The sequence below is a fragment of the Eubalaena glacialis genome, chromosome 19 (genome assembly GCF_028564815.1).
Source record: "Eubalaena glacialis isolate mEubGla1 chromosome 19, mEubGla1.1.hap2.+ XY, whole genome shotgun sequence".
Taxonomy (NCBI): domain Eukaryota; kingdom Metazoa; phylum Chordata; class Mammalia; order Artiodactyla; family Balaenidae; genus Eubalaena; species Eubalaena glacialis.
This window is the reverse complement of record NC_083734.1, coordinates 55,432,872-55,445,921: the sequence shown is the minus strand read 5'-3', so window position 1 is coordinate 55,445,921 and position 13,050 is coordinate 55,432,872. Positions and strand designations below refer to the sequence as shown.

Genomic DNA, 13,050 nt, shown 5'->3' with positions numbered 1-13,050 from the left:
TGACCTCATCTTAACTAATTACCTCTGCAGTGACCCTGTTTCCAAATAAGGTCACATCCTGCGGTTCCAGGTAGATGTGAATTTCGGGGGGACACTATTCAACCCAGCACAGTGATGGAGCTCTGGGCATGTGGCCCGTGTGGGGCAGTACCAGGCTCCACTTATGAAAGCAAATCCCTGTTCTTGAAGGCGCAGGACTCCTTTGAGGGTTTTAAACCAGCCACTCATAACCACCCCCAGGCATGGGGGTGCTCAGAGAGGTGGATGGAGCAGAGCCTGGACGGAGAGGTGCCTTCAGGAAGGCTTGAAGTGAGGTGGGGTCTCTTGCAAAGTTTCCAGGGACCTGGCAGGAACCCCCTGGTCCCAGACAGGGGTTACTTGTGCCCTAAGGTCTCTGGTTAGAAGCTGGAGGGCACGCAGTCCTTCTCCACCTGGGAGCCCCTCCTGTTGGGCCTCGGCCGCCCGTGCTCTGGGCCAGCCCTGACCCAGCAGCTGTCAGGTCTGGCCTTCTGCCCTGTGGCCGCCTCCCTCCATCACCAAAATGCTCCTTCTGGGCGGTGCCGTGTCCATCCTGTCCCTGGAGGTCAGTGGGGAAAGCATTCCACGACCCTCATTCAGAAATTATTTCAGAGCCCAATGGTCATCGCGGTCATCACGTTCCTTCTCTGCTGTAGCCCAGGCATTGTCAATGGGTGCGTATCACCCCCTAAAGGGTGAAAATTGGCTCTTGTAATTTTAGCTACTACAATGGTTTGTGGCCCTCCACAGGCTATAGTGTGTAAACAGATCTGCAGAATATCCGTGGAGTTGACATTTCAAGGGGGGAGGCTGAGAAGGGGAAACAATGTCTAAAAAGGCTCCTTAAGGGGGTGATAATGAGAAAAGGTTGAGAAACAATGGTCCAGCCCAAATCCCTTCTGCTGCAGCTCCAACCCCACCTCCACAATAATGATCGCTAACACAGACAGGGCTGCTTTCACGCAGGCACTGCTGTTCTGTGTGCCTTACACCTTTCCTCACTGAGTCCCCCAGTGCTATGAGGGAGGTGCCACTACCTCCTCCATTTTATTTGATTTTTTATTTATTTTTAAATTTTTATTTATTTTTTATTTTGGCCGTGTGCACAGCTTGCAGGATCTTAGTTCCCTGACCAGAGATCGAACCCGGGCCCCCAGCAGTGAAAGTGCGGAGTCCTAACCACTGGACCACCAGGGAAGTTCCTTTCTCCTCCATTTTAAAAGATGAGAGCCGGAGGCACAGAGAGGCTAAGTGACTTGCCCAGGGTCACACAGCTCATAAGAGGCAGAGCTTCAGCTCATCTCCTTGTGTGTTACTGTAAATTGGAGATGAGCTGATTGTCCTCTTCCCTACAGTATTCCTTGACTATCTGAAGACCAAGGAGAAATATTGCTACTTCCTGCCCAAGGACTTTCTTGAGCAAAAGAAACATCGTCTTATATGTCTTTGCTCATTCTTATTTGTAATTTCATAGAAGGTTGTTGAAGGTTGAATTGTGTCTTCCAGAGGGATATGTTGACTTTCTGACCCCCAGTACCTATGAATGTGATCTTATTTGGAAATAGGGTCTTGGCAGATGTAATCAAATTAAGAGGAGGTCATACTGGATCAGGGTAGGCCCTGATCCAATGACTGGTGTCCCTATAAGAAGAGGAAATTCGGATACACACAGAGGAAGGCCAAGTGAAGACAGTGAAGACAGAGGCGGAGACTGGAGTAATGCATCTACTAGCCCAGGAACACGGAGGACCGCTGGTCCCGGCCAGAAGCTGGGACAGATGCTCCCTCAGAGCCTCCAGGAGGAACCAACCCTGTCGACACCTTGATTTCAGACTTCTGGCATCCAGAAGTGTGAGAGAAGACATTTGTGTTGCTTTAAGCCCCCCCAGTATGTGGTCATTTGTTACAGCAGGAAGTGAATAAAAGGCAAGGCCATTTTCCATTAGAGTTTGGAGAGGGTGGACTGGACTGTGTGTGCACATGTGTGTGCACATGTGTGTATATGTGTGTGCACATGTGTATATGTGTGCACAGGTGTGTGCATGTGTGTATGTACATGTGTGTGCATGTGTGTATATGCACGTGCACGTGTGTATATGTGTGTGCACATGTGTGTATATGTGTGTGGAGGGCTCGTCTGTCACCCCCTTCCTGTCACCTCTGCCTTCTGTCCCCACCCCCACCTCCCATACCAGTTGCCTTTCTCTGTGGCTGGGGCCACGCCCTTCCTCTCCTTAACAGAAAGTAGAGGTTGGGGGGGGGCGGAGGGCGGCCCGAGGGGCCAGGTGGCCAAGGAGGGGCACCACTGTGCCTCCTCTGGTGAGAGGTGGGGTTTACAGACCCCAGAGGAGCCCAGGTTGGAAAAATCCTCCTTCGTATAATTCTCATTATGTGCGGCAATAAAGACCTTACAATAAAGTCCTTGTAAAGGGATAAATGGAGCTTAAACGGGGCCTGCGAAGCCAGAGGAGGTGGTGAAAATCAAAGGAAATGGAATTATTGTCTTCATAAAAAGTAAGCAGCTTCCCGGAGAAGGGCCTCCAGAGCCTTCCTTGCTCTGAGACCCACGTGCCAGCCGAGTGGGATCTGTCTCAACAGAAGTTTTTGCAATGAGATAAATACTGCATCTGATGTCTAATAAACTTCTCTGAGAGGGGAGTAGTAATCAACACCAGGAAATAAATTCTCCAAAAATAAAGGCAGCACGAGTATTGATGATGGGGTGGAGGGCTGTGAAGTTTATGGCACTAAACTCATTTAAGATCCTGGGAAGAATTCATTCTTGGGAACCCAACAATAATTTACTAGAGGTTTAATAGTTGGCAAGTCCCCAGGCTGCTCTGGGTGGAATTTACTTTGGCAAGATACAACTCCTCTGGGAGAAAATAGAGAAACAGACTCAGGGCAGCCGGCTGTGCTCAGGAAAAGGGCCTCCATCACCTGGAGATCCCTAGACAGATCTCATCCAGGCTCTTGAATGGAATTCCTCTGCCCATGTCAGCCTCAGGCACTGCCCTTCACACGTGTGCAGACATGCCTGGCACCTGCAGATATGGGCTTTCCCAGATGCATGCCACGTGGGTACGTTGATGGTTAGCGAGCCCCTCCAGCCCGGGCTGGGGCAGCAGCGGCTCCATTTCCTGGCCTGACTTTACCCATCGCTACATTTCCGTTTGGTGCAGGGCGGTGTCTGGGTGCCGGGGGCCCTGCAGTCCCGCTGCCTTTGCTGGCAGGCTGAAGCCTGCCCTGCCCGGGAAGGAGATCGCGGCAGGCTCACCCTGGCTTCTCGCACTTAGGCTACCCCCCGGGGCCGGCCTCATGGAGCGGATCCAGGCCATAGCCCAGAACGTCTCAGACATCGCCGTGAAGGTGGACCAGATCCTGCGCCACAGCCTGCTCCTGCACAGCAAGGGTGGGGGCCGGGGGCACCCCTCTACTCCCAGGAGGCCAGAGTACAGGGTGGGACGTCCGGGGTGGGGCCCTGATTTCTCCCCATGGCAGCTGCCCTGGCTCCCGGGGGCCCTGCGTTGGGCTCTCAGCGGGGTACCTCAGGATTCACTCCACTGTCCCTGGGTGGCCCCTTCCATTCCTCTTGATATGGGGGCATCAGGCTGGGAGGCCCTACCTCTGCCCCCGTCAAAAAGTCAGGAGTACATTTGGGTGGATGCCCGAGGTCTGCCCGTCCAGAGAGCTGGTTCATAGCCATTCAGACCAGCTCTGCACTGGTTCTGCACCCCCTAAAGAGGGTGGGAGTGTTGGAAGAGGGGACACCCCAGGCACAGGGACCCCCTGGTGGTGGCCTTTCAGGGGAGAAAACTCAGGCCAAGGGCAGAGTGGGCTCCTGCACTGCCCCACCCTAGACCAGCCCACCTGCCTCACGCTTTCTCTACTGCACTCCTCCTTGGACCCAGGTCCTCAGCAAGGTGACCTTCTCTCCCTGCAGTGTCTGAAGGCCGGCGGGACCAGTGTGAGGCACCCAGCGACCCCAAGTTCCCTGACTGCTCAGGGAAAGTAGAGGTGAGGCCTGGGCCTGAGGGTGGGGATGACCAGGGGCCCCTCCTCCACGGGGGCCATACCCCAGATTAGCTCTGGGATTCTGCTCCTGGCAGGGATATCCACCATCAAGGGCCTCTCTGCCTGACCTCTGGACCCTGAACCTGGCACTAGCTGGCAGAGGCCCACCTCAGGGAAACCACTTCTCTGCTTGGGCCATCTGCCTGGGGCACCAACCCAAATGTCCCAGGATGGGTCATGTTGCAGGGTTTTCAGTACTTTCTTACAGCAGACGAACTATTAAGTATACGTATGGCACCACCAGCAGCCTGATTCCCAACAAATTCAGACAAGGTGTGGACCTCATTCTCTCTCCCCCTCCCTCCCGGCCCAGCTGACCAGCTGGATGGAGAGAGCCCCTCCCTGTCCCCACCTCCAGGGTCCCACCTCTGGCTGCATGAAGTCTGTCCATCCGGGGAGCCAGTCCACAGGCATAAAAGCCAGCCCCCTCACTGGTGCTGAAATCCCTAAGAGCGTGGGGTGTTGGCATTGCAGACCCCTTCCTTAGGGACCAGGTGGGGGTCACTGTGGATGAGTCCTGTCCTGGCCGCAGCCCTGGCCCCCCTCAGAGGCTGCTCACTGACCTTGGCTTCAGCTGAACCCTGCTCTTGGTTACGGGTGGAGGACAAAGGAAGAGGGACCAGCCAGGCCCTGAGCTGCTGCACCTCCACTGTTGCCCCTGGAACCTTGGCCGCATGTGTCCTGGACTGGCCTCATTCCCCCAAGGTCCTTCTCTTTCTGGGCCTGGGGGATGGTGGTCCTGTCTGGCCTTCCCTGAGGTTCTCAGCAGCCAGGACACAGGGCTGGGTCCTAGGGCCCTGGTCCAGTCTCTCTTCTCTGCTTCTAGCCTTGCTGCATCTTTAGGGTGGGCCCCAGAGACCCTGTCCTGGGGGACCTTGGGGTCCCCAGGGACATGCATGCAGGGGGCTCACCGAGGGTGCACATGGGGCTGGCGCTGGCTCCTTGGCCCAGGCTGGCCCTCTCCACAGTGGATGCGTGCCCGCTGGACCTCTGACCCCTGCTACGCCTTCTTCGGGGTGGACGGCACCGAGTGCTCTTTCCTCATCTACCTCAGTGAGGTCGAGTGGTTCTGCCCTCTGCTGCCCTGGAGGAACCAGACGGCCACCCAGAGAGCCCGCAAGCCCCTCCCCAAAGTCCAGGTAGGTGTGGGAGGTGAGTGGGCCGGCACGGGGCTGCCAGCCAGCTCTGCCAGGTGGGTGGGCTGGTCCCAGCCCGCCAGCCTGTGGGTGCCCGTCCCAACTTCTGCAGGATGCTGCAAAACTGAGGCTGCTTAAGGGGCAGGCTGGGGCCCTGGAGGTGCCCCCTTAATGGACTGGAATAATAGTAATAATAGCTGTCACTCATTGAGGGCTTCCTGTGTGCCAGACACTTTATTTGTACTTAAATCTCCCAGCAGTCCTTATGCAATCGCATTTAATAGATGATGGATCTGAGATCCGGAGAGCTGAGTTAACTTCTTCAAGGCATATAGTTACTCTGGCTCCACTGAAAGGCGGCCTGGCTTCCCTGCCCTTGGAGCCCCGGCTCCGACCACTACCTACTGCTTCCTTGTCGCAGCTGGGATCCTGGGAACTGTCATAGCTGACCCCCTCACGAAGGGCTTGGGACAGGTGGCTGATTGGAGCTGGACCGGGACAGACCAATGTGGCTGGGGAGTGAGTGTTGCGGGGAGGAGACCTGGGCTCCCTGACTGTGGGAACTGGTGGGCGTCTTAGAAAAAGTGGGAGGGACTTCCCTGGCGGTCCAGTGGTTAAGACTCCGCGCTTCCAACGCAGGGGGTGCGGGTTCGATCCCTGGTCAGGGAACTAAGATCCCACATGCCGGGCGGTCGCAGCCAAAAAATAAAAACAAAAAACAAGAAAACAGAAAAAGTTGGAGAAGCTAGAACAGGCCCAGCCTCACGGGGAAGGTGCCAGCCCCTGTGCCCAGGGCAGTGGGTGATGGCGGTGTCGTGGCTGCTGGGTGGAGGATTAGAGAACTGAGGTCTGGACCCTCCTCCAGGCAGTTTTCCGGAGCAATCTATCCCACCTCCTGGAGCTGATGGGCAGCGGGAAGGAGTCTCTAATCTTCATGAAGAAGCGTACCAAGCGGCTCACGGCCCAGTGGGCACTGGCTGCCCAGCGCCTGGCGCAGAAGCTGGGGGGTGTCCGGAGGGACCAGAAGCAGGTACCTTATCCTCTATGTTCATTGAAGCAGCTGAGCTCAGAGCTTAGGAAGGGAGCTCAGGGCCTCAGGCTGCCAAGTGGACACGGGGTCTACCCTTGCAAAAGTTTTATTGCATTTATTTGAATTTGAGCCGGGGGCAGGGGGAGGCAGAGTCTGGATAGATGCACGTGGTAGCCCTGGCCCTTTTCATGTTTGGGGCAGAGTGACACCCCCTCCGCCTTAGGAGTCCTGCATTCTGTAGACATCTTGTTCTTGTCAGGCAGAAGAGTCATGGCATTTGCCTGGAATGTTGGGAATAATGTAGCCTGTTTGGGGGAAGTTCCTTGGTTCATTGGTTCGTCCATCTGTCTGTCCATCCATCCGTCCATGCAATAAATATTTACCTGACTCTCTCATTACCCTGTTTATTTCTTTCAGAGTCCTTATCATTTCATGAAATTATCTCTTGTCTGTGTTTACTGTTGTCTACCTCTTCCATCTGGAACCTAAGCGCCTAGAGGGCAGGATGTGACTGTCTTGTTCACCCGTGTCTCCAGCGAGGTCACTCTGCCTCTTGGTCCCTCCGCTGTGCTCTGGTGCCAGAAAGCGCCCTTCCAGGCACAGCCTGGAGACAGTGTCTTCTGCTGGCCGGGTCTCCCTGGGGGTGGCAGGGCTGAGGGCTGCCGCTCCTCTGTGCCGACCCTCTGTGTCCCCCCCTCCACCCCCAGATCCTTGTCCACATCGGCTTCCTGACGGAGGAGTCTGGGGATGTGTTCAGCCCGCGGGTGCTGAAGGGCGGGCCTCTGGGGGAGATGGTGCAGTGGGCAGACATCCTGGCTGCTCTCTACGTCCTGGGCCACGGCCTCCGGATCACAGTGTCCCTGAAGGAGCTGCAGAGGTGAGTGCCGGGGGAGGGGAGGGGAGGAAGGGAAGTCCCTCGTCACCCAGGAGCTCTGCGCTCCTGCTGTTGTCAGATGGTGACATTCCTAATTCCCTCCTCCAGCCTCTCAGTCTGCCTCCTGCCCTTCCGTCCTCAACGCTGATGCCTAGTCATTTTGTGGGATGCACCAAGGGCGTGTATTTGCATAGTGCTGTGCAAACAGGGTCCTGTTCTCCATCTCGGGGCTGACAGGGGTCCTAGTGTCTGTGCTCAGGGACTGACCAGTACTGGCTTGTGGAGTTGAGCCATGTCATGCAGATGGGGTCCCCTCTGCCTGCTGTCCTGGTGGACTTCGTGCAGCCTCAGGGGGTCCTCTTCTGGAACGGGGCTCCTTCCTGGGCCTGTTCTGGGGGTTGGGGGCCAGGAAGACCTGGAGGGTGGTGAGGTGGGCCAGCGATGCCTACCCCTTCCAGTGCTTGCTTTCCAGGGTCCCTCTGATATTGTTGGAGGTGGGAGACTAGTGATTAGACTGGGTAGGATTTTGTGTGTGTGTGTGTGTGTGTGTGTGTGTGTGTATGATGAGGTTTATTTTAACCACTGTATCTGTGGGATGTAGAAATATGTAAGATTTTTCTTCTTTTATTTATTAATATTTATTCTATGATATTTGATACATACAAAAATATATGTACCGTATGTCATGAAGTACAAGAATGGAGTGATCGCCCAAAATTCTGCCATCTACCTTTAGAATGAGAATATTACCAGGGCTCTCATGTTCGCCTGGGGACGCCTCTTGCCCATGCCTCTGTCCTGCCCTCCGCCCCCCACCCCACCGCCCCGGCCCTGGAGGAAACCTGGAACTTGGATTTTGTGTTTATCATTCTTTTGCTTTTTATTATTTATTTATTTATTTATTTTGGCTGGCCGTGCGGCATGTGGGATCTCAGTTCCCTGACCAGGGATCAAACCCCTGCCCCTCGCAGTGGAAGCTCGGAGTCCTAACCACTGGACAGCCAGGGAAGTCCCTCTTTTGCTTTTTTTAAAAAAAATTAGTTTTTTTTTTTACAAATTCATGTATCAATAAACAATATATTGTTTAGTTTTATTTTCGTTTGGTTTGAGCTCTGTAAAAATGACATCTGCTGTCTGTAGCCTCTAAGACTTGTTTTCTCCACCCATTATTAGGTTTTAAAGATTTCTCCACATTGCTGCCTGTAGCTCTATTTCATTCATGTTCAGTGCTGTATGATATTCCATTGTGCGAATGTACCATAATTATTTATCATTTTCCTGTGTGGACATTTTCCCCTGTTTTTACAAGTTATTATTTTTTTTAATTTTATTTATTTTTTTGGCTGCATTGGGTCTTTTGTTGTGCGGTCTTTCTCTAGTTGTGGCGAGCGGGGGCTACTCTTCATTGTGGTGCGCGGGCTTCTCACTACGGTGGCTTCTCTTGTTGCGGAGCACAGGCTCTAGGCATGTGGGGTTCAGTAGCTGCAGCACACGGGCTCAGTAGTTGCAGCATGCGGGCTCTAGAGCGCAGGCTCAGTAGTTGTGGCGCACGGGCTTAGTTGCTCCGCTTCATGTGGGATCTTCCCAGACCAGGGATCGAACCCGTGTCCCCTGCATTGGCAGGAGGATTCTTAACCACTGCACCACCAGGGGAGTCCTTTACAAGTTATTTTGAATGATGCTGTGGTGGACATTTTGTACATGTCACCTAGTGTCCCTGGGTCAGAGTTTCTCTTGGGTATAGACTGAGTTTCTTCTTTGGTATAGACTTTGGTGCACAGTTGCTGGGACTTAGGGTGTCTGAAAATTCAGCTTGACAAGAAAATGCCAACTGTTTTCCTAAGTGACTGTACCAGTCCAGTCCTACCGTGTGTAGGTTCCCAGTAGGATACATTCTTTCCCGCATTTAGTGTCATCGGACTTTCTCATTAGGGGTGTGGAGTGGTATTGTAATATCTTGTTATGGTCTTAACTTGTATTCCCTGACAACTGATGAGGCTGAGCAGTTTGTTATATTTTTGGCCCTCCTTCTTTCCTCTTGATGAAATGCCACTTCATGTCATTTGCTCACTTTTCTGCCGTGTTGTTTATCTTTTCCATATTGAGTTGGAGAAGTTCTTTATATAAGATGGGTATAAATCCTGTGTATATTATATGTGTTTTAAAATCTTCTAAGGCTAATTTGTGGCTTGTCTTTGTAATTTCTTTATGGTCTTTTGTTTTGTTTTAAGGAACAGAAGGTCTTAATTTTAATGTCATCAAAGTTATCAAGTATTTTCTTTACGGCTTGCGATTTTGTGCTTGGTGAATTCCTATTCCTTTCACTGGCATTGGGATAAGATTGTCTTAACTTTGTGCCAGGGCATAACTAAGGAAGGCCTCTGAGTTGTTTGCCTGCAAATTAACTTTTCTCCATCAGCCCGTTAACTTACTCTCAGGTGGTTTTTCAAGCTAGAATGTGATTCCTCTCCAGAGCCCTCCCACCAGCTGGATGGTCTGTTTGTTCTAGAAGTCGTTCTCTTTTTCTGATTGGCATTTTGTCCCGACCATGAGTGCTGATGCCGTGTAGCGTGGACGTGTTGGAGAGAGGAGGATGCTGATGGGGACAGAGCCATTGACAATCCTAGGTCGACAGGGCCCAGGGAGCACTGGCCTCGGGCAGCTAATCAACCTCTGCAGTTTTCCCCTGCGGCTTAAAGTCTGCCAGTGACTCAGGTAGAACTTCTTGTGACCTCAGTCGGAGAGAGAGTAGGGGGAGAAGGAGGCTGAGACTGGGGTGTGCTTTGAAGGTTTACATCCCCATGGCTTGAAATTCACCCCTCTGGAGTCATCCTTTTAAGTTGATGCGCTTGTCTCCAGTAGGCCTAGTAAAGACGGAAAGTGTCTTCAGAGGGGAACGGAACATGTAAGTGTAGATGTGGAAGAGGGTCTGCTTTGAAGGGGGAGAAGGCGACAGGGACTGACGAAGGGGCTGCATGGTTGTGGCAGCGTTGCGAAGCCCATCCCAGCTGGGGGGGGCAGCAGGTTCTGGGGGAGGAGGTGCCACCTTGAAATAGCACCTCTGCCCCATCTGTTTGAATGTCACCAGAGTGGGAAGGAACTAGGCTGGGAGCTGTCCCCGTATGCCGGTGCTGAACCGTCAAACTAGCTACCCGGTGCTGGGAGAGGGAACCGGCACGTCCCTCACGCTGGCTCTCACCCTGTGGCATTTTGTTGTCAGACAAGCTGTTCCCATTGTGCGGGCCACTTCAGAGCGGGGTGCCCCCTCGCTGCCCACCAGCACGCACTGCTGCTCACTGAGCTGTGCCCGCCCCTGCCCCCTCTGAACAGAGAGCTCAGGAGATGTGTCCACACTGTGTGTGGAGCAGAACACTGCAGAGGCAGCTAACATTTGCAAATAATGAAAAGAGGTGTCTCGCCCCGGCCTCAAAGCTTCCTACGGGAAACTCAGATGGGGTGGGGTGGGGGAGGAGGAGGGAGGAGAAAAGGTACCCGAGGTGTGGGAAGCCAAAGAAGTCTTAGGCAACTTAGGATGGCACAGCCAGTGCTGTGGGAAGACAGACCTGCCTCAGGCAGAAGAGCAGGCAAGGGTCGGGGGACCCTTGTCCCCTGGGTCACCAGAGACCCCAAGATGCAGTGGGAAGAATCCTGGGGGTGGGGACTGTCCAGAGCCCTCATCCCAGGCTCTGCCACATACAAGTTCTCTGTCAGTGTGAAGCATCCTTCTATCAACACCACGGACCTAGCTCCACCTCAAGGGTTAGATGAATTCACGTTTATCAAACAGCGCTGAGCTGGATTCCTCCCTTCTGACCGTGCATCTTCTGGGGCCAGAGAGGTGAGAACTTCCTTCCTTTACTGCTCCCTCAGGGAATGGGAAGGCTCCCATGCATTTGTGACAGCCCAGCATCACACGTAGAGAACCGTCCTTCCGTGAGAGAGCAGGTTATGACAAGTCTCCCTAAGAGGCAGGAATTTAACTCAGTTGTTCTGTTTCTCAGCCCGTGCTGGGGCGTCTCCTCTTCCAACCTGGACCCTGAGTCCTTACCTGCCCAGAGTACTTCCTCTTCCTCTGGCCACTCTGGGCCTGGCTGGAGCTGAGCCTGTGGTCAGTGAGGTTGCTTTTGCCCATCACAGGGCCAGAGCAGTGAAGATGGGGGTCACTGCACTTAGGAGGCCCTGAAAGTGAGGCCCTGGTGAAAAGTGCCAGAATCTGAAATATGCCCCTGCTGCCATTTCTTTCACTCCACTCATGCACCCACATGCGTGCATGCACGCCCCTGTGCACAACCACACATGCAAACACTTGTATGTGCACACCCCATGCATGCACACACATGCACACCCCTGCACACAGGTGCACGCCTCCACACACACGCAAACACACACCCTTGCACGTGGACATGCACATACCCCTGTGCATGACATGCAGCCCATGGCACACTCATGCACACACATGCACACAGGCACACCCCCAATGCACACACGCACACACCCCCCACAGAGGATCCATATCTTTCCACCAATGTGTCACTTCCTGCCAAGCCTGTATGGATCTGAAATTCCCAGAAGCAGGGGCTCTAGGGAGAGGTCGCCCCACCTCCGCTTTGCAGTGTGTTAAAGGGGCAGGCCCAAGGCTGTGCCCAGACAGCTCTGCCCTTGGCTCCCTGTGGGGTGTAGGTGCAAGCAAAGACTCTTGCTCAGACAGGGCAGAACTGTGTAAACAACTCAGCCACCTCAGGAAACAGTCTCAGGAAGGCTCTTTCTAAATCTGTTAGCAGGTACAATTTAAAACAACTAAACGAATAAAAATTTAAAAAAAGAAAACCACCTTCCCCAGGAGACATAGCACACTTATATCTATAAAATTAACAGCACCCGCTGTGTTGAAATTCGTTTCAGGTGGGAATTCTTAACCCTGGCTGTAGCCAAACTTCCTTAGAAATATACCGATCTTTGGGCCCCACTCTTGGCGTCTCTGATTTAATTGATCTGGGGTGGCGCCGGGTATCAAGTCTTCAAAGCTCCCCCAGGCAATCTATGATCTAATGAGCAGTGACCGTTGGGAAGTAGAAAAGTTGAGGCTGTGGCTTTTCAACAACCCCCCCCCGCCCCCGCCCAGTCTGGGTAGCAGGATAGCTGTGGGGTTAGGACATTGCAGAATGTGTGCACGGGTCCCAAGGAGCAGGATTAGGGCCTGGGGTGAGGGCTCAGCGCCTTAAAGATGTGTGGATTCCTCCCGAGCCTGCATTTGCACACTCAAAAGCACCAGTGTTACCCTTGGTTGCAGGGTCGGGGTCAAGTGGAGGGGCAGGCCAGGCAGGCACTCCTTGGAGGTGGCCCAGGTAGCGGGGCCTCTCGCAGCCCACCCAGGACATCCGTTGGAACCTCTGCCCTGGAATGTACTTCCTGCCACGCCCTTTCCTGGATGTACTTTTTCCTGGTGACAGCTGTCGGCTGGGGCTATGAGCTCCTCAAACATTGTTTGCTGGGACCACCCAGACGCTGCATAAATGCAGGCCTCTCCTTGAGTGGAGATTAAAATACAGATGTGATTTAGTTTGCTAAAGTTGCCATAACAAAGTACCACAGACTGGGGGGGTTTAAACAGCAGAAGTGTATTGTCTCCTAGTTCTGGAGGCCGGAAGTCCGAGATCAAGGTGTTGGCAGGGTTGGTTGGTTCTGAGGGTGTGAAGGAGGATCTGTCTCAGGCCTCTCCCATAGCTTCTGGCGGTTGTTGGTGATCTTTGGCGTTGGTTGGCTTGTGGAAGCATCACCTCCATCTTCGCCTTTGTCTGCACATGGCATTCTCTCTGTGTATGTGTCTGGGTCCAATTTTCCCCTTCTTATAAGGACACCAGTCATATCAGATCAGGACCTACACTAATGACCTTATTTCAACTTGGTCACCTTTGTAA

General features: G+C 53.4%; 1 protein-coding gene across 2 annotated transcripts in view; it reads left to right on the top strand.

Moving 5' to 3' along the window:
- The window catches only part of MGAT5B (alpha-1,6-mannosylglycoprotein 6-beta-N-acetylglucosaminyltransferase B), a 66,105-nt gene that overhangs the window by 21,078 nt on the left and 31,977 nt on the right, over positions 1 to 13,050 (top strand). For both annotated transcript variants that reach the window (XM_061175611.1, XM_061175612.1), the window contains exons 4-8: positions 3,315 to 3,430; positions 3,962 to 4,035; positions 5,061 to 5,231; positions 6,094 to 6,258; positions 6,966 to 7,135. In XM_061175611.1, coding sequence (XP_061031594.1) covers positions 3,315 to 3,430; positions 3,962 to 4,035; positions 5,061 to 5,231; positions 6,094 to 6,258; positions 6,966 to 7,135 — 696 coding nt within the window. The remainder of the gene's footprint in view (positions 1 to 3,314; positions 3,431 to 3,961; positions 4,036 to 5,060; positions 5,232 to 6,093; positions 6,259 to 6,965; positions 7,136 to 13,050) is intronic.